General features: G+C 41.1%; 1 protein-coding gene across 9 annotated transcripts in view; it reads left to right on the top strand.

Moving 5' to 3' along the window:
* Positions 1–987: 987 nt before the first annotated feature.
* Positions 988–23,476, top strand: part of WASHC2C (WASH complex subunit 2C) — a 56,363-nt gene continuing 33,874 nt past the window's right edge. For 5 of the 9 annotated variants that reach the window (XM_069071342.1, XM_069071341.1, XM_069071338.1 and 2 more), the window contains exons 1-12: positions 2,141–2,422; positions 3,836–4,000; positions 9,557–9,619; positions 11,088–11,261; positions 12,072–12,165; positions 12,301–12,365; positions 16,235–16,282; positions 17,090–17,200; positions 17,756–17,843; positions 18,239–18,313; positions 22,189–22,304; positions 22,738–22,795. In XM_069071342.1, coding sequence (XP_068927443.1) covers positions 2,306–2,422; positions 3,836–4,000; positions 9,557–9,619; positions 11,088–11,261; positions 12,072–12,165; positions 12,301–12,365; positions 16,235–16,282; positions 17,090–17,200; positions 17,756–17,843; positions 18,239–18,313; positions 22,189–22,304; positions 22,738–22,795 — 1,174 coding nt within the window. In that variant the 5' untranslated portion in view covers positions 2,141–2,305. Of the gene's footprint in view, positions 1,068–2,139; positions 2,423–2,550; positions 2,804–3,835; positions 4,001–9,556; positions 9,620–11,087; positions 11,262–12,071; positions 12,166–12,300; positions 12,366–16,234; positions 16,283–17,089; positions 17,201–17,755; positions 17,844–18,238; positions 18,314–22,188; positions 22,305–22,737; positions 22,796–23,476 lie in introns of those variants that run through there. The other 4 variants (XM_069071343.1, XM_069071340.1, XM_069071337.1 and 1 more) reach the window with 4 other exon arrangements.

The following is a 23,476-nucleotide window of genomic DNA, read 5'->3' as shown; positions in this document are numbered from 1 at the left end:
TTTGTTTTTTCATATTCAGTAAGCAATGAAGACAGTGGGATAAAGACCCTATTCTCTATACCTTTCAGTCAATTGTGTGACTATAAATGTTGTTTGCTGTAGCTTGTTTGTGGAAGCTTGCTTATTTTTTTCTCACATCATCATCAAGGATGTCCTTAAAATGTATGTAGATTATTCTTTTTTTTTTTTTTGCTTTTTGGAGGGCAATTGGAGTTAAGTGACTTGCCCAAGGTCACAGAGCTAGTTTTTTTGTGTTAAGTGTCTGAGGTCTATTTGAACTCAGGTCCTCCTGACTCCAGGGCCAGTGATCTATTTACTGCACCACCTAGCCGCCCCTTATGTAGATTATTCTTATAAAATTTTTTATACTGTTGAGAAAGTAGGCCTATGGATCATTAGGTATTAATATTCTCTTGGCCACCTTTTCGTGAGTTAGCAATCAAGTCTGAGTTTTTTTCCCCCCAAGACTTTGGCATCCTCCTCTCTTTCATATATATTATCAATGAATGAATGAGGGAGTGAAGGAAAAGCATTTATTAAATGTTTACTATATACCAAGCACAGTGCCAAACACCGATGATATGAATGCCAAAGTAAGATGGGGTCATGATAATAGGAAGATGGACCCACACAACATAGTAACTCCACTGCTTAAATTCCCTCCTGAATTTTTCTGCTTCCTTCCCAGTTGTATTTCCCAGCAAACTCTTTTTGAACCATCTCTGGCATTCCTTTAAGCAGGATATTTACTACTCAAGTTGGTACAGTACAAAGATTAGCCATAGCCTTCGCACAAGGATGTATTGATGCTGTGCCCCGTATTTTAGTAAAAAAAAAATTAATGCCCCCAAAAGATCATATTCTATTTCCATGTGTCCCCCACACTGGGTTTTGGAGAAACCAATGGAAAAAAAAAAAAGGTGGTGGCATGTAGGTACCAGAAGGGGGCACCTTTGAGCCACGTTATGGGCTTGCTGTTAAAAGCAAAGAAAAGAGGGTGAGTTTGGCAGGTGCTGGCAGGGGAAAGGAGCTCCAGGCCTGGAAGTGAGAAGCCCCAGAAGTCTAGGGTAGGACCTCTGCCATTTCGTATATTTGCATGCCCTCAGTATCCACCCCTTGGTGTTTAATAAAAGTTTGTTAAGAAAATTAATTTTTTTTTTAATCAGAAAAAAAAATAGTTTGTTGAGCGGAGCTCAAGGAACGTTGAATTACATCATGGCAGAGCCGTGTTCGGTGCAATGGATAGAGAGGTGGTTCGGAACAGGCAGGGAAACCCTCTGATCTCTGGGGGCTGCGGGACCTCTGTGCCCCCGCGCCATGTTCTAAGACTCTGAGTGGCAGAGGAGGTGGCGTCCACCTTGGGAGAGCTCAATAAAAACCACAGATCCAGTTCAGCACACCTCAAAGAGCACAGGACTTGGAGCCAGACAGCCTGGTTCTGCTGCTTATGAGAGCTGCGTGGCGGGGGTCCTCAGTTTCCCCATTTGTAAAATGAGGAGGTTGGAATAGATAGGTTCTCTCTGAGGTCTCTGCTACTCCGGAGTCTATGCAAGTGGCAGGTGCTTAATACAGGCTTTCTTCGTCTGGACTGCAGTTTCCACCTCTGCGAGGAAATCCCTGTATGGAAACTATCTCCACTGGTGCAGACTGGGAGCTCGTCTGGACAATGGACTTAAGAGCTAAATAGGGACTGGTGTGATTCGCTTTAATAACAACAATGATAATATTGCACCTTAAGTTTGCAAAGTGCTTTAAGTGAGTCGTGTCATTGGAAAGTCACAGCAACCCTGGGCGGTAAGATGCAGTTATCCCCATCTCGCAGAGGAGGAAACTGAGGCTCCCGGTGCTTTGCCCAGGGTCTCACGGTTAGACCAGGTTTAGGCTGCATTTGAATCCGTCTTCCCGACATTCGCTTCGCCACCCAGCAGTGGTGTGCTTAAAAGTGGGAGATCAATCAGTCAAAGGTTGTTAATTGATTGATTGGTAAGGGACTAGGGCACAGCTTGGCGGATGGAGGGGCTGTGCCCGTCGGCTACTTTGAGCGCGCAGGCGCAGTGATCACTCGCCCGCGCAGCCCTCCCCGCCCCCGAGCCCAGCCTAGGAACGCGTGTGCGAGGCTCGTCACGTGATCCTGGAGTCACGTGCCCCGGGGCCGTCACGTGAGACAGGGGCGGAGTCAGCACTGCGGCTCTAGAGGGGCTGGTCTCTTGGCTCGCGCTCGAGACGCCGCCGAGCCGGGGCCGGTGTCTGAGAGGAGGTCGAGGTGGAGGCCGGCCGGGCCCCCCTCACCCCGTGCCTGGCACCGATGAGCGGGCCGGAGCCGGAGCCGGGGCCCGGGCCTGGGCCCGTGTGGGAGCGGCCCTGGTCCTTGGAGGAGATCCGCAAGAACAGCCAGAGCTGGTCCCTGGCTGCGGACGCGGGCGTGAGTGGGGCTGGGCCGGGTCACGCGGGCGGGAGGCGGGACTCGAACCCCGTGCCGAGCCGGAAGAAGCGGCAGCCCTCGGGCCGCGGTCACCGGGTTTGTGTGGGGCTTTTACCTGTCTCCCCTTCCCCCAAACGGAGCACCTGGGGCACCACGGCCAGAGGCGGAGTGGAGACCCTTTAGTGAGGTTAACGAGCACTTATGAAGCACCTACTGTATACTGAGCGCTGCGGGTACAGTGAAAGTTAAGGCAGTCCCCGTCCTCCGGGAGCTCCCAGTCTAGTGAGGGATGGACCAGCCAGCCCTAGCCGGGGTGAAGAACAAGACCTCCGGGAGAAAAGGGGATTCTGGCTGGGACATGAAGGAAACCGGGGGGCAGAGGTGAGAAGGGAGGGCGTTCCAGGCCAGTGCCGATGCTCGGAGCCTGGAGATGGAAGGTCTTGTGCAGAGAGACCCGAGGCTTCTGATGGCAGAGTAAGAGGGGGGAGCGGGAGAAAGAAGGCTGGAAAGGTAGGAAGGGGCCAGCTTGTGAGGCCTTTAAAATCTCCCTTTTGGCTTCAGATTGCTTTCTGTACGATTTAAAACTATGGCCTGACTCGAGGAAGAAAGTTTCTTGAGATCAGTGAATGTCTTCTCCCTTTCTTTGTCTCTCTGTGTTTAGCACAGTGCCTGGCACATAGTAGGTACTCAGTAAATGCTTGATGATTGATTGGGGGGAGGGGAGAGGCAGGGAAGCCCAGAGGAAATTTTTCGTTCTTTTACCCTCATCACCCTTCCTCAAGGTTGTCACAATGACAGTGGCTTAGACATTGACCCACTTATCCTAGACAACTCATTATTTCCAAGGCTTCCCTTCAGACCCTCCATAATTCAAGCGCTGGGAGCTCTCCACAGTTTATTATTGGATCCTCCTTGGGGAACAAGCCTTAAGCTCATTAGTTTGCATAGTTTTGCTCAAGACAAGACCAAAGGTTTAAAGTGTCATAGAGAGGAACCAAGTGGCTCCTCAGGAGGAAAAGCACAAAATCCGGGGGTTTTAGCCCCTTTTGTACTTTTGCTTCTGGTTTGTAATTTTAATATTTATCTCTGCTGCCATGACCACCAAGTTAGAGAAAATTTCAACCAAAAATACTTTTTACAGCACTGAAATGATGGCAAAGGATGATTTCTTGGATGTTGCTTTAGTTTTTATGTCATACCCCAACACTTTTCATCACCTTTCATGATGGTGAATATGCTAGCCTTAACCCTCCTTCTTGTGTCATACACCACAGGCAGGGAGCCCTCCCCAGTGAATTGTTGATTTCACAACTGACATACTGGGGGAGGGGGGAGGAAGGAACAGATTCTGAGGCTTGGCTTCTCCAGCCAAAATTTAAGCTTAACCAATTTCACTGTGTCTTTTGAAAACAGCTTTTACAGTTTCTTCAGGAGTTCTCACAGCAGACCATCTCTAGGACCCATGAAATCAAGAAACAAGTGGATGGATTGATTCATGAAACAAAAGCTGCAGATTGTCGCCTTCACAATGTCTTCAATGACTTCCTCATGCTGTCTAATACCCAGTTCATTGAGAATGTGAGTACCTCAGATACTAATGTCAAATTTGACACTTTTGTTTCTATAGCTCATCTGGTATGAATTTTTTTCAAAAACCTTACATTTACATGGTACTGTAAGATTAACAAAGCATGTTCTTCATAACAACCCTGTGAGGTGCCTAACACAATTATCCCCATATTATAGATGAAGAAACAGGTTCTGAGTGATATCCACCTCTGGTCATGAATGACATCTGTCTTGAATTTTAGACTTACCAGCTATTAGGGTCATAGAATTATATTTAGAGTTTAGAAGTCAACTAGTCCAACTAAGCTTCTTTTACAGATGAGGAAACTGAGGCCCAGAGAGAGTAAGGGATTTAATTATCATAGTTTACCCTTATATAGCACTTTAGGATTTGAAGTGAGCATAACACACTTTTTATAATGATTCTCAAACACCTCTGGGAGGTTGTTGCTATTATTTTTCCAATTTTACCGATGAAGAAACTAAGATAGAGAGATGTTAAATGTTTTGCCCTGGGTCACACCTGGCGTCAAATCTAGCATTCTACCCACTTAATCATGCTTCGCCTCACAGAGTAGTAAGCAGTGTGTATGAACCCAGTTCCTTTGACTCCAAATCCAGTCTGAAATTTGGCTTTTGAAATTGGCACATCACCAAAGCCTGCCGTGGCTTCTCAAACACCACAGGTGAAGTATGTTACTGTCACGTCCTTTTTGAGAAGAGACCTGCTGTTCACAGTGTCATCAGCCATTTAGTCATCAGCTTAGCTAAATTCAAAAAGGCTTGTCACCTTTAGGCAGCTCATACACCTACATTGTCACCTACATTGTCACCTACAGCTCATAAAAGTGTCCAACTGAGGCATTGTGGTCTATGTTATTGAAGCCAGAGAAATCATGGGCCTTTCCAAGTGATGAGGAAGCAAGTTGGCAGTGATGTATTGGATCTTTAGCTTAATAAATGCTTGTTGACTAATTGTCTATACAAAAGAAATTTCTTACCAGTGAGGTCTGAAATTCATTTTTCAAGAATTTAATATTTGTTATATATTGTCTTTCTGTAATTCAGATGCTGAGAGATAGTTAGCAAGGTTCATGTGGCAAATCTGACTTGATTTGCAATTCCAAGCAGTTTATTTGATAACTGACTTCCCAAATTTCCTCATCTTTAAGTAAAGATTATGAGACTGACTAAATTCACAGAATTGCTAGGAGAAGTAACTTAAATATACACTTGATTTTGCAAGATTGCAAAAGTAGAGTCTTTGAAAGTATTCCATATAATTTGATGAGGGAAGAATTTTTAAGTCATAGTTTTTCACTTTGAAATTGTCTGTTGTATAGTCATAAGGATGAAGCAAGGCAAGCATTTCATAGGGAAAGAAAAGGAGGGGGAGGGGGAGAGAAGCATTAATAGCTCCATCTTCGTGCTTATATAGTAGACAGCATCACACTTGAATGCACAATTGAATCTATGTTGTACATCCACATAGATACATACGAGTTATGCTTCTTTTAATAATTCTAGGAAATAGAAATAAATATGATAAAATCACTCTTTGGGGGTATCTAAAATTGGTCTCACATACTTACTGGTTCTTCTTCATTGCTGGATATAGAAACAATTTTTTAAAACCCCTAGAAACTGTGAAGAGTATGATTTCAAAATAAAGGCTCTAGTTCTTGATCTCTCGAAGTATGATTTTCTGTGACTAACTTCAGAATGTCTCTTAATTCACATGTGTGATTGAGAATTTTTTTCAGTTGCCATGTTCAGAAGCTAGATTGGCTGAATATAAAATACAGTTGTTATAGTAGCCATATCAAATTTTTTTTATTACAGACTTAGAGAGAATGGCTATCCAAGATTGCCATTCCCTGCCTCTGATACTTGCTTATCTGACACAGAAGAGGGTGCCATGGTTCAGAACAGGCAGCTCCTGGTCCTGTCCAGTGCTGAAATGACAGCTTCTTTAGTCACAATAGGGAGGCTAAGACCATGGAATCTAGTGGGAAAGGTCCTGGACTAGGAGTCAGGAGAGACCCAGACTGTATGACCCTGGGCAAGTCCTTTAGCTTCTGAGCCTCAGAGTCCTCATCTGTAAAAATGGAGACAAGAATGCCAATACTACCTACTTTCCAATGTTGTTTTGAGTATGAGATCGTGTGTAAAGCATTTTACAAATCTTGAAAAACTAGATTAGTGTCAGCTGCTACTGTTAGTTTATGTCTAGTGACATAGTTCATCCTGATCATATATCTTGAAAGGAGGAAGCCATCGACTGTCTGACCTTGCAGGTACCCTTACTGCTCTTACTTTCTTCCATCCTTCTAGTCATCCAGGTACCTGATCTTCAGTTCATCCTTACCATTTCTCTTGATCTCATTCCCTGTATTTATCCAGTCATTTGCCAGGTTCTGTCCATTTTCCTTTCATGGTACCTCTGCTGTCTATGCCCTTTTCTTCACTCACATAGCCACATCCCAAGGTCAGGCCTTTACCACTCCTTGACTAGATTGTTAGAATAGCTTCCCAATTGTTCTCTCCATTTTAAATTTCTCCATTCTCCAATCTGTCCTTCATATAATGCCAAAATCATTTCCCTAAAGCACAGATGATCTGACCATGACATTCCTCTGTTCAAGAAGCTTCCTCTCTTAAGGACTTCAAAATATGGCTCCAACCTACCTTTGTAGACTTACCTCAAATTTCTCCTCTTCATATACTTTGTGTTCTAACCAGCCTAGCCCATTGGCTATTCCCTCAGCTCACCATTCCATCTCCCACCCTCTGTCCTGGCCTCATCTGTTCCCCATGCCTGGAACCCCCTTAGAAGGACTGTATTTGAAAACTGGAATGAGCTTCTACAGTCATCTAAAAAATAACATCTATATTAACATACCCAAGAAGTGGGCATCCATGTACTGTATGGAGATCTCTAAGGAGAAAAAACCAAGTCCCTTCTTCCTTCCTTTCCTTCCTCCCTCCCTCTGTCCCTTCCTCCCTTCTTCCCTTCCTCCTCTGCATCTTAGAATTATTAGCTTCCTTCAAAGTGCTTTGTAAATATTTTATTCATTTATTTTAGGTTCAGCTCAGAAATCATTTCTTGGTGCCCTCAATTTTGAGTGCTTTCTCCTTTTTAAAAAATTTTCTTTTTGTGGTGGCTAGGTGGTACAGTTAATAGAGCACTGGCCCTGGAGTCAGGAGGACCTGAGTTCAAATCCAGCCTCAGACACTTAACACTTACTAGCCGTGTGACCTTGGGCAAGTCACTTAACCCCAATTGCCCTGCCCTCTTCCCTCCAAAAAGCAAAAAAAAAAAAAAAAAGATTATTTATTTATCTATGTACATGTTATATCTTCCCAGTGGAACATAAACTCCTTGAAGGCAGGAGCTTAAATCTCATTTTGTCTTTGAATGCTCCATATATTTTCAGTGCCCTGCATATAATTGGTATTTAATAAGTGCTTGGTGAATTAAAACTGAATTAGTATACTTAAGGGTATAAGCTGGGCTCTTACCCCTCTTCTCTGCTTCCCACACTATGGTTCCAGAGGGGGCAGGAAAAGGATTTGTAAAGCTGCACTACTAATATGACTGGTCAGGGTATATTACTTGTTTTCTGAGTCTCCATCTTTAGAATGGATATTTCCTCTCTCATCAACAGACAGTTGGTCACAAAGTAATGAAATGTTTAGCAGTGGCTACTGATGGAAAGGACAAATGGAAAATGTCCCCTCTGCTTCTGCAGTGATGGGCAGAGGGCATGAAGACTCTCAAGTCTTAGGCTCTCTACAAATATTCTTTAGCTGTTAATATTCTCCATGAGAAATCTTAATGACCAATCAACCAAATCACATGAAAGTCAGTTCCTCCATACTCTTGGGTATCTCCTCAGTGAAGGATTTATAGAAAGTTGGGGCAGGGGATGAAGAGGCCTAAAGGGACAAGCGAGTGAGAGTGAGTATCCATACTGATAAAATCACAACTGAGCCAAAGCAAGACTTGCAATTCACCTGATATTTTTCATGTTTTCTTGGTAGTACATCCATTTTTATGCTTACCTGGTTGGGCATGATACTTTAAGAACAGAGATGGGGTTCTGAATTTGGGTAGTTGGAAGGTCAGGAGCCATTGTGCATGAACTTCTTATTCTGCAAAGGTCTAATGAAAGAGAGTCACAGACTGTTAGCACTGGAATGGACCACAGGAGTCATGTGGCCCAAACTTGTTTTTCAGGTGAGGAAACTGAGGCCCAAGAGGATAGCCATAGCTCAGTTCACAAAGTCAGTCTGTGCTAGAGTCAGGGCTCTCTGCTGACTTCCCAGGTCACTGCTCTGGGCACTGTACCAGGTCATATCAGAAGGGCACCTGATGTTCAGAGGGGCAGATTGAACAACAGGGCTGTCCCTAGTATGAGTTCTGTTTCACAAGGGAGACAAGTGAAGTCTTAAGAGGAAAATTCCTGAGGAAAAAGAAATGCCGATTACTATTGTCTGACACCATCCTGCAGGTGGAAGGGGGTAACACACTGAGCTCCTGAAAGAACCCTGCAGATACAGAGCTGAAGCTGTTTGCCAGGGGGAAAGTGGAATCGTGTGGGCAAGGACATGGCCAGGTTAAAAGAGAGAGTGATGAAGGGAAGATAATTTTCCTGGTACTTACACAGTGCTTGTTGTCCAGGACCCTTTTACTTCTGAAGGCTGTTTGTTTTCATTTGATTCATACTCACTGTTCCTCTTTCAAATGAGCCTCATTACCATGAGGAGGACTGATGCTGCCAACAAACTCAGAGACAGCAAATCAAAAAGTAGAGATGAAGGTCAAAGTCATCTTTGTGGAAAACCTGAACCCCTCATAAAGGCTGGTGTCCACTGAGAATGACCCATGGACAATTCCTGTCCCTGGTGAGATCAAGGCTAGGGCAAGTCAGCCTTTGGCTGCCTCATCATAAGCTCCTTGAGCTGTGAGTTGTGTTTATGTCAGGTGACAGAGGCAGGAGGGACTGATTTTAATGGCAATGACCTGTTGCTGTTTCTACTAGAAGGATAATTTTCTTTTATATTTCAACTCTGGATCCAGTCTTGTCTTCATATCTTTAGCTTTTGGCATAGTACAATACAGACTTTTTCTCATTTAGACCGGGTGGTCCAAAAGGGTGATTTTTAAGCTTTAATAACCTTAATAAAACTGCACTTAGACTTTTGGGCTACTCTTTCTTTACAAGGGACCCATTTTCTTTTTAAAACTCCCCTGTATATAATAGTATCTGCTACTTGGTCATTTCTTTGTTGCCTTAAAGTATAGTATGTATTGTAAGTATACTTGCATCCTCTAGAATTCACAACAAAATTATCTTTATAAAGCAGCCCCTCTGCAAAACTTGGGAGATCTCAATTAACAGTAGTTTTGTTTTGTTTTTTTTTTTGCTATTTAGGGGTAACATTGAAATTTAGCCTTTTAAGAAATAATTATGTCTACTTGGCTACTTAAATAGCCTTGCTCATAGTTGCTGCCAGGTAGATTTTTGAATTGCATTTTAATTAACATACTTCCTTCTCTAGCGCGTGTATGATGAAGAAGTGGAGGAGCCAGTTCCCAAGGCTGAAGCGGAAAAAAACGAGCAGGTATCTGGGACCTCCAGTCATTTATGAATCCTCCATCCTAGTCATTAAGCTGCAATAGTCATGGCAGACAGTTCTTAATGTAGAAATAGGCATTTCGGGCATGGACCCGTCATCGGTTGTTAAGTGATTCTCAGTGTTGTTTGTACTACATCTGTGTAGTTAGTATCACATGAGCTCCAATGGTACTTGAGGATTAGAGGCGGACTTTTCTTACATCAGCTTTTCGGAGCCACAGATGTGTGATGGCTCCAAATCTGTGACCCTGGGTCCTCTTTCACAGAACCATGATCTGTGAAAGTCTTCATGACAGGTGCTCACTCGGACTTGAGCAGACACCCAAACACTGGTCCAAGCACTTACTGATTGCCTTCTGAGTTCAGAGCATTGTGCTTAGCACTGAGGCCCAAGATGTGATCTTGGTCCCCAAGAACCTTCCTCTGTTTAGTAATCTAGGAGAGACATAGAAAAATGAGTAGCACTGAGAGGCCTGAATTCACTAGCAGGTCAGAGCAAGGAGGGAGACCCGAGGCAGTAGGTACATGGAGATAGAGTTTGAACTGGGCCATAAAGGAATCTGCAAAGGAGAAGGGCTGCTTTAGACAGGGAGAAGACTGTAGGAAGGTACCGTATTGGATTGAGGTGACAGTGAAAAGTCCAGTTAAGCTAGAACTAAGGGAGGTTTGGGAGTAGGGGATAGTGTGGTGAGGTAAGTGTAGAGAGATAAGTTTTGTGATGGGGCTTGAGTTTCAGAGTAAGAAGTTGCAGTCCTGTGGGTAATGGAGAGCTTTGAAAAGCTTTTTGAATAGAAGTTGATGTCTATAAAGCTTATAAAGATTTTTAAGATTATCTGGCAAACATGCAGGATGAATTAGAGAGGCACTGGAGGCTGGAAGATTAGTTAAAAACCTATTAACACGAACCTAGTTCATGCCTTTGACTGCAATTTCAACTGAGATCTTTGTGCTCTAGTCCCATACATCTGACTGTCCATGTCTAGCATCCAATCTAGGTCATTAATTCAGGGAAGGAGGGAGCAGGGAGCATCAAAGGATGAGAGTGGAAGCAGCACCATAGCAGATGGCCGTGTATCCATTTCTCATTGAAGGAAAAACAAAAGTCAGTCATTGGGGTCTGGGTTTTGGCAACTCAGCTCATTTTCCCTAAAATTTTGTCACTCTAGACTCAGATTTTTTTTTTTTTAATTAATTTATTTACTTCCAGTTTTCAGAATTCACTTCCATAAGATTTTGAGTTCTAAATTTTCTCCCTCTTCTTCCACTCCCCCCCAAGACAGCATGCAATTTGATACAGGCTCTACATACACATTCATATTACACATGTTCACATTAGTCTAGCATTGGGTCATGTTCACTGTGTTGACAGTTCTGCTGTGCTTTTGTCACTGCTTATAATTTTATCACAGCATCTCAGAACAGACATATAATAGACCTTGTTTGTTTGTTTACAGGAGAAAACCCGGGAACAAAAAGAGGCAGATCTGATTCCCAAAGTCCAGGAAGCTGTCAACTATGGGTTGCTGGTGTTGGACAGTGCATTTGAACAACTTGATATAAAAGCTGGCAACTCGGACTCTGAAGAAGAAGAAGCAAATGAAAGAGTAGAACTGATCCTTGAGCCAAAGGTGAAGGCTCCCCAGAGCCTTGGTCAGACTGGCACAGTCCTGGGCAGCTGGCCTTGTTTCCCTTTACTTTTGAATGGCTCCAAATCTTTCACTTGAAATAAGATGAGTGGCCCCAGAGGACTGGGTGTAGCAGCAAATGTCACAAGTCTACACGTTTATAAAAGCAAATCCATGATTCTGATATTGCCTTTAATTTGGAGGTAGAATAGGGCCGAATTTCCTTTCATTCTCTTCTTTGCTTTCACCTTTGTAATTTCCCCAAAGGATCATTTTCAAGTGTTGAAACCCTCTATTTATGTTTTGGACCCCCAGTCATTTATAATGTTAGAGAAGGTGAACATTAAACTTGATATTAGCAAGTGTTTTCAAAAAACCCTAGTGTGGCCATGAAAATTAGCACAGGTTCCTACTGGGGGAAAACAACTGTCACGTGGGGAAGCATTTGAATCAAAATGACAGTTATGAACTTAACATTTGTGCTGTGCTTCCTCAGGCTGCTCATGCTCACCTACCATCCAATACCTCGTTATTGGCAAAAATCGACTAACTCTAGCTTGGCTTCTTCCTTAGTTTTACCCTTTGTAGCTTCAACTGTGTCTCCTCAGACTAATCCCAGACATCATCTTAGTCTTGTAATAATTTGGACTATAAAGTGTTCGGTTATTGCTACACTCTCCCCTGATTTAAAATTTGAATGGGGCAGGAGGGACTAGGGGAACAAGATGTCTGAGGGGAAAGTGGCATTGTTTATCTCTCAGTTTCTCTGAAGGAGTCTGCCTTCAAAACTTTAACTCGGTTCGTTCTTTGCAGGATCTGTATATAGATCGACCCTTACCCTACTTGATTGGTTCTAAGTTGTTCATGGAGCAAGAAGATGTTGGTCTTGGAGATCTTTCAAGTGAGGGTATGTGGAAGACCAGTTCTGAACTTGTTAAAACCTCTGGCGGTGCCGGTCACGGGTGTGTGGTTACAAGAAGGGATTCTCGTGTTATTTCGGTTTTCTGTGGTGCGTTTTAACTGATCTTCTCTGTTCCTTAAGTAGAAGGCTCTTCAAACAGCGAGCCAGACAGTGTCTTGGACAGTGAAGAGGAGAAAGGTGAAGAGGTAAGTCCGTCGAGGGCACCATGATGGGGACAGTGAGCTTTGGTGAAGCGGCAGATGACACGCTACAGCTCTGAGCAAGGACGAAGGCCACACCCTGAAGACAAAGGCAGGACTGCAGATGTTGCCAGTGGCAGACAAAGTATGGGAAACAGCTTAATGCTTCTTCCCCTGAGTCATTTGAGCATAGCCACTTCGGAGTGTTCATGTCACTGTAATTCTGCTAGAACGTTCATGCTGAACTACCAGGGAGCTCTCTCATGTCATTCAGAGGAAGAGGAAGAGCCCTGGAGAGAGGGTCACAAGGCCTGGGCTCAGTCCTGGCTCTGGCCCCCATCGAGTCGGGTTACTGTAGACTCTCACAAGTCAAGCAGATTGAGCATGCTGTCTTTGGCAGAGCCTCATGATCAACTCCATACAAAGTGTGATCTAGGTGAAGAAAAGGGTTCAGAGAAATCAGGCACAGGGAGCCAGAGGAATCCAAGGCATGATTCTGCCCCTTAGGGCCTGTGGGATTGGGAACAAGGCTTTCACCCCCTCTGAGCTGAAGCCCCACATCAGTAAAAGGGGAGCGTTACATGTGTATATGTGTTTACAGATACACATAGATAGAGGGCACAGGATCAATTTAATAGGAAGGGATGATACTTAAAAGGTGAAAGAGGAATATAATGAGAGTAGATGGGGAGAGAAAGAATGGGGTAAACTGTCTTATATAGAAGAGGCAAGGGGAAATGGTTACAATGGAGGGGAAGAATAGGAAGGCAAAAGGGAATGGGTCAACCTTATTCCCATTGAATTTGGCTTGAGGAGGGAATGAAATACACACTAAATAGGGTATCTCACCCTTCAGGAGAGTAGGGGGGGGAAGGAGATGAGAGGGGGGATGATGGAAGGGAGGGCAGACTGGGGGGGAGGGAAGTTGGAAGCACCCACTTTTGAAAAGGGACGGGATCAAAGTAGAGAATAGAACAAATGGGAGGTGGGATAGGAGGGAGGGAAATATACTCAGTCTTTTATAATATACCATGTTAGTGTTTTGCATTAGCTACATATGTACAACTGCTTATCTTCCCATTAAGGGTGGGTGACGAGGAAGGGAATGAATCAGGAATTCAAAGTTTTAAAATCAAATGTTTAAATACACACACACACACACACTATTATTAATACTATTTTGCATGTAACTGGAAAATAAGATATACAGGCACTGGGGCATAGAGATCTCCCATGCCCTACTAGAAAAATAGAACAGGGTATGGGAGAGAGCAGATTGGAGGAGGGGATATCCTGTGGGACCGTTATTTTGGGGTGGTGGGTAGGGGAAAAACGGGCAGAAAATTTGTAACTCAAAATCTGGCGGAAATGAATGATGCAAACCAGAAGTTAATAAAACATTTGGGGGAAAAAAAAGGGAGCATTACCTCAGATGCTTTCTAAGTTCCCTTCCATCTCCCAAGACCATGGTTGCACAGCTAATAAATGTGAAAGGTAGGGTTTCTACCCAAGTCTCCTGATTCCATTTTCATGCTCTCTCCACTATTCTACAAGCCACCTACCAAAAGTCAGTTCACTCTTCTAGGCCCTTTCTGAGATACACAATCTATACATTTAATGCCAGATAGAACAATAAGGAAAATTTTACGACAGCCTTTTCATCCTTTTGGCCAAAAACTCATCTACTGAGCTGTAACATTAATCACATTTCATCCTTTTATGATACTTCCAGATCTGAAACTCCACATTTCTATTGACTAGTTTTTCTGGTCCTTTTTAGTCTTAAGAATTTCTGTTATGGAAAGAGGCTTAAAGGACTTACTGTCTTGTCCATTCTTTTCAGTCATGTTCAACTCTTCATGACCTCATTTGAGGTTTTCTTGGCAAAGATACTGGAGAGATTTGCCATTTCATTCTCCAGATCATTTTACAGATGAGAAAACTGAGGCAAACAGAGTTAAGTGATTTGCCATGGGGCACAGATCTAATAAGTGTCTGAAGTCAGATTTAAACTCAAGCGGATGAGTCTTCCTGACTTCCAGGCCCAGCACTCTATCCACTGCCCCCTACTGTCTATTAGATGCTTGTTGTGCACTGACAGCTTCACAGCAAGGGCGTTGGCTTTTGCTTTTGCCCTGGTGCTAGTTGGAGCATAATTGCTATAACCTGATGACATTAAAGGAATTCCACGATGTGTAAGGCACAAATATATTTTGCAGCCTAGAGAACTTGGTCATGGCAGAAGGGCTAAGACTCAGAGTTCTAGAAATAGAAGCTTTAACATAAAATGAAGATCCTAGGCAGGCAAGACCTACCACGTGCTACTAATTCACCACTAACATGAATAAAAACAAGTTTTGACATTTTGTTTTTATACATTGGCCATATCTCACCTGTATTTTCCTCCCAGAGAGCTGTCATATGTATTTTTAAAATTTTTTGAGAAGAGAAAAGGCAATGAGACTGATAAGTACAGGGGCGGCTAGGTGGCTCGGTGAATAGAGCGCCGGCCCTGGAGTCAGGAGGACCCGAGTTCAAATGCGGCCTCAGACGTTTAACACAAAACTAGCCATGTGACCTTGGCAAGTCACTTAACCCCAACTGCCCTACCTTCCCCCTCCAAAAAGCAAAAAATAAATAAAACTGATCAGTATATTAAAAAAGTATGAAAGTAAATGCCATGTTCCATATTCATCTACAAAGGAGCAACGGACTGAGCTTATTCTTTGTCATTTTGCATCATTCGCTTTAGATTTTGTGGTAGTGATTCTTTACATTTATTGTAGTATATGTTGTTGTCTTGACTCTACTTAATTCACATTTCATAAATTCCTGTAAGTCTTTCCCTGCGTTTCTGTATTCGTTGTATGTGTTTCTTCTTAGCCACAATAGTTTTTCATGACATTGATGCACCACATTTTTTTTTAGTCTTTCCCCAGTAGCTGGTCATACACTTTGTTTCCAGGTCTTTGTTACAATGACAACAAAAAAGTGCTGCTCTGAATATTTTGTTGTCTATAGAGCTTTTTTATCAATGTCCTCCTTGGGGCATATGCCTAGTAGCAGAATTTCTGGGTGAAAGGGTATTTTTATTTTAATGACTTAAATTGCCTAATTCCAAATCGCTTTCAGAATGGTCCTACTAATTAACAACTCCACCGACAATGTACTAGTGTTCCTGTCTTTCCACACTCCAACATTGATTGTTCCCATCTTTTGTGGTCTTTTCCAGTTTATTGGGTTGGAGCATTCTTTCATAAGGTTGTTTCTTCTTTTGAGAACTTTTTGTTCATATCCTTTGACTTTCTCAATTGAACAGTGTAGTGTCTTTTAGCAAATGAGTTAGGATTGGGGTTTTTTGTTCTGTTTTTGTAAAATTATCAGGTAATATGAATATTTTCATTAGTAGTTAGTATCAGTTATTTCTCTGGCATCTATAATATAGAGACTGGTAACAATCAGAGAAATGAGGTAGTTGGATTTCCTTCTGGACAGTGAAATATGTACTCTGCAGTTTGAACAAGCTAACCTTGTTCATGTAACTAAATCTGGCATTCTTTAGCTACAAAATATATAAGATTGATAGTACAAATTGACAGAAATCAGTAGCCACTTGTGAAAGCCAATACAGGGGGATCTTTATATTCCATTACTATTACAGACTGTTAAAATCAGCCATGTTAAACTCTACATTCAACTAGAAATCTTTCTGCATGTTCCTAGTTTGTTGGTAGCGTATGAAATCATAAATAAACTGAAAAAGGAGAGTAGTCACTTGAATTTACAAGTTAACCTGCCTCAGAAACCTAAAATTTGAAAGTATGTAACATGTAAAGTTTGTACTAACAAAAATTGGCTTGTTTCTTCTATTCAAGGAGTCAGATGATGATTTCGGCAATCAGAGTGAAAATGACCAAAAACCGGTAAGGTTACTATCTTGAAATAATTCACATCATTTCTGACTTATGAGAGAAGTTAGGACTTAAAAGCAGATTTAATGTATGTCTCTCTACCAAAAGAATTAACCATTGGTTAACTTGTTACCAGGACAAAAACTCCTCTTTATGTTGCTTTCTTTTGATATCCTTCCTTAGAGAATTCCCTTTTATGTAAAGTTTTTTTAAATGAATTTTCCAGTTATTAAATGATCCATAAGACCAGAAAGTGTGTTTTAAGCCTCTTCTAACATTTAAAACTTCTTAGTATTTGTCTTCTTTTTTTTAAACCATTCTCTATTTGTATTTCCTGTTAATGAGTTCACAAATTTAATAATAAAAGAAATAGTAATAATAGTAACTATTTGGTGCTTTAAGGTTTGCAAAACAAACTGCATATTTTACTTCAGTTTAGCTTGGAGTCTAGTAATTTCACCTTCACTAAAAGACTATTTACTTTAGTGCTTATTGTCTAACAGGTAGTAAGATTTTAAAAAACTTTTCAAGCCAGTTGTGAACAGGATATAAGGAGATAAGCTATTTATAAATTAGCTTTCAGTGATGAAAAGGCTTTATCTCAAAGATGTGAATTCTTTGTGCTTAAATACTGGTGTGACACAATCAGGGGAGCTGTTTTAATCAGCTCCTTTTACACCTTTTAGTTGAAAACATGTTTCGTTTTAGAGAAAAGACCCTAAAGCTTTAAATCGACAGTGTTTGTTACCTTAACAGCCTGAGCACAGTTGCCTATAGAGGTCAAGTTTTAATCTGGAATGTTCTAATATTGCTCATCAGCACATAGCACTAAGTGATGATGAAGAGGAGGAAGATGGTTGTGATCTCTTTGGTGATTCTGAAAAGGAAGAGGAAGAAGGAGATGAGGTCAATGGAGAAAATGCTAGACCTGTAAGAGAACTTTTTATTCGAGGCCATTTCCTCCTCTGTTTATTTGTCTTTTTTCTTGTCCTATACTTTACAGTTAACATTTGCTCAGTATTTTTAGAAAACAATGTTATATTTGGTTCTCCAAAAGGTAGTTCAAACACAGACCATTTGACAAACATTTTCTTGTCTCATCATCCCAGTTTTAAAAGTTGCATCATCAACTGTTTATTGCCATGCCAGAAACTTAAGGCACAAGATGTTTATTCCCCTACAGAAAAGGTTTTCTTTCAAGCAGTGCCCTTGTCTACAGATCTGGGCAGTAACATATAAGAGCAGAGGAGAACTGGAAACTTCCTCTGCCTGGGAATATCTTACAGGTTTTGTTTCCCACCTTGGAGATCTGCTTGGGGTATATTGGTCTAGCTCTATATTTATGTCCCATTTATACCCCTCTCATTTTACTTTCTAGTCTTATTGACCCTGTAAAACTTTTAGTAAGTACCCTAAACTGAAAGCTATCAGTTGTTTTCAGTACCTTGCAAAGAAGTTGCTCATCTCTTGTTCTTGGACCTATAGAAAAGAAATCGACCCACTTCATTTGCTGATGAGCTGGCAGCAAGAATCAAAGGAGATGTGACAAGCCGAACATATGAGGGGCAGACAAGTAAGCCCAGGCAATTACTATTTGAAATTTTCCTTCTTCCCCTCTCCAAAAAGGGATTAGATTGCTTTCCCTAGATTTTATCAGGTACTATATTTTTCACTTTTATTCTTTGATGGATTTGGACAGCCTGTAAGTTTTTAATTAAAATAAATCCTCTTCCAGCTTATGTACACTGTTAAAAGAAAACAGCTAGAGATTGTATAACTGGTGCCTTCTGAATTAGTAATAGTAACATGCGATACATTTCAGTTGCATGTGAGAGCAGAAAAAATACTAAAATTAGATTTTGGTTTTGACCTAATTTTACTTACCATTTAGTTTTCCCTTACACTAACATAAGGTAAAAACCTTCCATGGCAAAGTCTTTGTATAAATTCTGAAATTTTCTTTTCAAGTCACAGCCTCAGGGGAAACAAAAACCAAGAGAACAATGAAAGAGAAGAAGGACATCAGGAAAGTTCCCTCCGATGGTAGGCCTTTCTCTGTCTCATTTATATTGAATTATAGACCTTTGGCCCAGAATGTCACCCATAAAATGCCCGAAGTAGCCTTTGCATCTGTTTGTAAACAACTAACTTTGCTTGCTTGGTTAGAACATCCCAAAAAAAGAGCCTTTGCCCTGAGAGCAAGTCTTGATTTTAGGCATAAACAAATTAGGGGTACCAGAGAACCAGTGTTAAGCCATCTTCAAGTTAAGCCACTGCCTCTGATGGGCTGAGGACCCTGAAAGATAAGACAACCAGTACCAGAGAATGAGGAAGCTCCAAGGGTTGGACGTGACCAGATGTTGTCTCCGTCTTCTTTAGTGGGGAAGGATATATCTTGGGAACTACAGACTGGTCATTTTGATCTTGCTCCCTAGACAGATTTTAGAACATCTGGGGTTTGAGCATTTAGAAATACCTTTCTGACTTTCGATCTATATTTTCGAAATGGAAAATTCTTAATATACTATCAACTTAGAAGAAACAATTAAAGATGCATCCTATACAATGTTTAGAGGATAGATTCGGTTTCAGCTTCAGCCAACAATAATCTTAACTTTTTTTTGCATTCTGTTTAAAACAGTATCTCCTATTACATTGTTCCCAGTTCTGACTCAGCACCTTGCCAGTCTTTTCTTTATGCCTGAAATATCCACCCTCTCCTTAGCTGGTGTGAGGTGTGTTAGGACTGAAACATAGCACTTTAAGGAGATGTTTGGCTTAATAGAAGCAGATCAGATGAAGAAAAAATACATATTTTCAGAATAGAAGCCCAGCATTTGGGTGAGCAGAAAAAGAAATAGAAGTGATATTTTTTTTTAAAGCAATCGGGGTTAAGTAACTTGCTCAAGGTTACACGGCCAGTTATTTCTGGGTGGGTGCTAAGTGTCTGAGCCCGGGATTCGATCTCCAGGTCATCCCGACACTGGAGCTGGTGCTCTTACTCGCTGTGCTACCTGGCCACACCTTAGAAGTGATATTTTGAGAGTAGACTGTGACCCTCCTAGCCAGATGAAAATCATGGATAATTTTCTCTAATCCTGTTTGGAGGCTGACTGTGGTAGTTTCAGGGACTGAGCTAGCTATCCTTTTGCTAGAAACCCAGCTCTGCTAAATTTTGTAAAGCACCTTGACAGCACTTGTTAACAGTGTTGACTCTGATGGAAGGGGAAACAGAAGAACCCCAATTATGTGTGCCCCCAATTATGACAGGCAAGGAAGAATTGCTTTGCATTATAGAAGTGCTGAGAACTTTAGGAGAAAGTTACCGATCATCCTAAGTTTGTTATAGGAAGGAGGAGAAACTAAGTACTTATAAAAATTTAAGAAATTATTGAAAAATTGAAGAAAGTTACTTCTTTCGGGAAAGGAGTTAGGTAAAAAGTCCCATAGCTGAGATTCTGGAAGAAAATGTTTTGCAAGGGAGGTTTATTCTGGGAAATAAAATTCCAACTAGGCAGTTTTGAATAATCCCAACAGGAAAGAAAAATGGAACAAGTTAAAGAAGTCACAGTGGCTTAGTAGGAAGCTTTCTGAACTCACACTTAGAAGGGGCAAATGCGAAAGAGGATCAGGCCATGTCAAAAACAAAGACAGAGAGATGATGCACAAATCTCCAAGGGTGACATGAAGAAGGCTCAAGTGCAAGATGATCATAAGTCCTGCAAAGAATAAGCAGAGAATATCGTACAAGTCTTTTGGGGGCTGAGTACAAATAAGCAAGAGAGATTCACTTGCTTGAGAGATCTTCATAGTGGCCAAAGAGAATGGGTAGCTGCCCAGCTACAGTTTTACTGTGAGGGGGAATATCTTCAGATTGGAAAGGATAAATACAGGGTGCGAGGAAGGAGTGTGTCCCAAGATTAGGTAAGGTGGTAAGAAGAAAAAGAATGGCCGAATTTGAACTTTGCAGAATGCTTCACATACTTGTTTGATTCTCACAAACATCTTCTAAAATAAGCATTGTAAGTTTTATCCCTGTTTTATAACTGAGGGAATTGAGGTTTGGATAAGTGGTGACCTGCCCATAATCACACAAATGGGAAGTGTTTGATGCTAAATTGAAACTCTGCTCTCTCTTGATGCTAAGTTCAGCCCTCTTACTCCTTTACTGTCCTACCCTCTAGTAAGGGAATATGGCACTTTTGGGTTTTGTTTTGTTTTGCTTTTAAATATCATTTTAGGATGTCTCTCTTTCTCTTCCCCTACCCAGGGGGCCATCCTTGTACTGAAAAAAAAAAAAGAAAGGAATTTCAGGAGAGTTGTGGGGCATGGAAATGATTTGAATAAAAAAACACCCAGCATATCAGCTTTCCATTCCTCATCTCTCTTCTCTTCAAAGAAAGGAAGATGCATGTAGCTATTTTAAGTGATTATCATGCTGAAGGAATTTGCTGCTGCACACAGTGTCTCTGTGAGATTGAAAAACTCGAGGAAGCTCCAGGAGGTCATATCCCAAATTTTTTTTAAAAAATGGTGGCATGAATCCAAGCAACTCTGGATTGTTTGTTTTGACATTGATTCTCATTGAAATTTTAGAACAGATAACCAACAGGTGGTTTACTGACATTTCTAATATAATGCAATGATATGTAAGAATTAACCAGAATTTGCTAAGAATCCATTCCAAACAAGTCTTCCCAAACTATGATAACTTCATATACTTTGATGATATGATTGCTGGATCATTCAATGAGCAATGCATCGTATTTACTATATTTGGATTTCTAGAAAACATTTGACAAAATCTTCCTTGAGTTCCATACAGGTAAAGTGGTAAAATAGGGGCTGTGTGTTAGTATGACGTTTGAAGGTAGTTTAGTAATGGTGCCCTGAGAATATTGGTATTTCTGTCAGCATAGAAGGGGAGGCCTCTGGTGCCATGTCCCAGGACTCCGTAATTGGCTATGTCCTTCTCTATATTTCTGTAAATGACTTAGATTAAGGCATGCTTATCACTTTTGGAAGTGATAGACAGCTTGTATAGATTTCAGAATCAAGATTCAGAGTGATCTCAGCAATCTGAAGTGCAAAGCTAAAACCAAGAAGATAGAATTCACCAGAGATAAATACCGAGTCCTTCACTGAGGTTTGGAAAATCACTTGTGTAAGCATAGAGTGATGGAGACCTCATTTGGCAGTGGTACACATGGGAAAAATGACCAGATTTTAGTCATTCCTAAAACTTACTATGGGCTAGCCCTCTGGTGCTCCTGCTCATAGATGTTTAATGGTCTAGTTTTCAGGAAATAGAAATATCACTGTACTTTTGTCAGTCTCCATCCGACCTAAGTGTGCTACCTGGAATACTCTTCCCCTTTCCTCAACCTAAACCTTCGCAGCCCAGCTCAGTCCTTATCTGTTAAAATTTTACCCACATTTCGAGGCACATCTCAGATGCTGCCTCTTCTGCCTCAGCCTTGAACTCTAGCTGGAAGTGATCTTTTCTTCCTCTAAACTTCATAGACCTTTTTGCCTTCTTTATACTTCTTTATCACTTAGTATTATTTTGCATTATGTTTATTTGTGTATGTATTTATCTTCCCTATTAGATTGTAAGTTCTGTAAGTGCAGATTTGCTATTGACATTTGGTTTTATATCACAAATTCCCAGAGGGCTAGGACAATGTCATTTAATGTGCTTTTATATAGGACCAAGCAGAGCACCTGAAACAAATTGCTTTAATGATTTGGAAAATGTTGCTGTTCATGTGGAAGTAGATGCTGCTAGAATTTGAATTCAGGGCTTAGCACTCCTCATCTTGTATTCCTACTGAAAGATGTGAAGGGATGCCTACAAAGTAGGATTCTGCATTTATTTCCATTTCTCAGAATCGTGGTTTGTTTTCTTTTTTCCCCAGATGAAGAAGATGACATGTTCAAACCACCCAAATTGACAGATGAAGACTTCTCACCATTTGGCTCTAGAGGGGGCCTTTTTAGTGGAGGAATGGGACTCTTTGATGATGATGATGAGGTCAGTTGGGGGTGGGAGGCAGAAAAGAAATGGTCTATTTCCCCTTTTACCAAAATAATTCTCTACCTTAGGTAGTTTCTGTTCCTTTTCATGCTTCGATAGCTTATCATGATGTCCTTTGATGTGTAAAGGAGAGTCATTTACAACTGCTCTGACCAAAAAACTGTTTGATGCTTCCTAGGTAATACTCTTGATTTATAGGCATTAACTCCTGGGATAGACTATGATTTTTCAAGTTCTTGATTGTTCAACAGCTTTAATTTAGGAGGTCAAACCTTATCCAAATTATATAGAGCACCCTGACTTTGCAAGGGTTCTTTTCTGTACAGAGTAGTAAAGGTCTTAGTTGTCTGTAGTTACAAAGAAATCTTGGTGTTTAATACTTCATTATTTTGTTTCTTACCTATTTGATTTCCATGTCATGATTAATCAGAGTGACCTCTTTTCGGAAGCCCCTAAAGACAATGAAAACCAAGCCCCAGCTAATGAAGGTAAGGATGGATGAGGTCTGAATTTATTTGTATCACTAGGGGAAAAGGTTTTCAAGATACTTTTTTAACCTATTTAAGGCTCTAAATTTTCTTTAGTTTGTTCCCAGGAATTTTGTTCAGCATGATTGTTAGTCCAATTAAAAGCTATCCAGTTTAAATATTTCATCTCACCGTAAGAAAAAAACACATTGTTTGTAAACCCTGTCTTCAAACCTAGTCCATCAGGGTGAGCAACTTGGGAATGTTCTCTAATCTGACTCCTCATCTTCCAAAGACCAACAAGAAAAGTTACTTATAATAAAGACTGGATATGGGTAAAACCCAATGTATTCCAAGGAGTATTTCTGAGGTTTTGTTTGTATATGCAGAGTTGATGAATAATGATAACTTACACTTAGACAACATTCTAAAATTTGCAAAGCACCTTTTTCAAAATAACCTTGTAAAGTAGATAGCACAAGGATTATTTTCCCCATTAACAAATAAGAAACTGAGTAATCAGAATAAACAGTTCCTATTACCTTTGCTACCGTGTTTCCCCAATAATAAGACCTATCCCGAAAATAAGCCCTCCCCTTACTGTGTAAGATTCCTCTAAAATAAGCCCTCCCCTGAAAATAAGCCCTATTGAGATTGCTACTGTAGTGAAGGTGATCCCCTGCGCTACACGCTTACATTACG

This window comes from Petaurus breviceps, unplaced genomic scaffold (assembly GCF_028583685.1).
Source record: "Petaurus breviceps papuanus isolate PSGF00001 unplaced genomic scaffold, PetGlider_PUasm1.0 90825, whole genome shotgun sequence".
Taxonomy (NCBI): domain Eukaryota; kingdom Metazoa; phylum Chordata; class Mammalia; order Diprotodontia; family Petauridae; genus Petaurus; species Petaurus breviceps.
The sequence above is the reverse complement of the archived record's forward strand: the minus strand, read 5'-3'. Positions and strand labels throughout refer to the sequence as shown.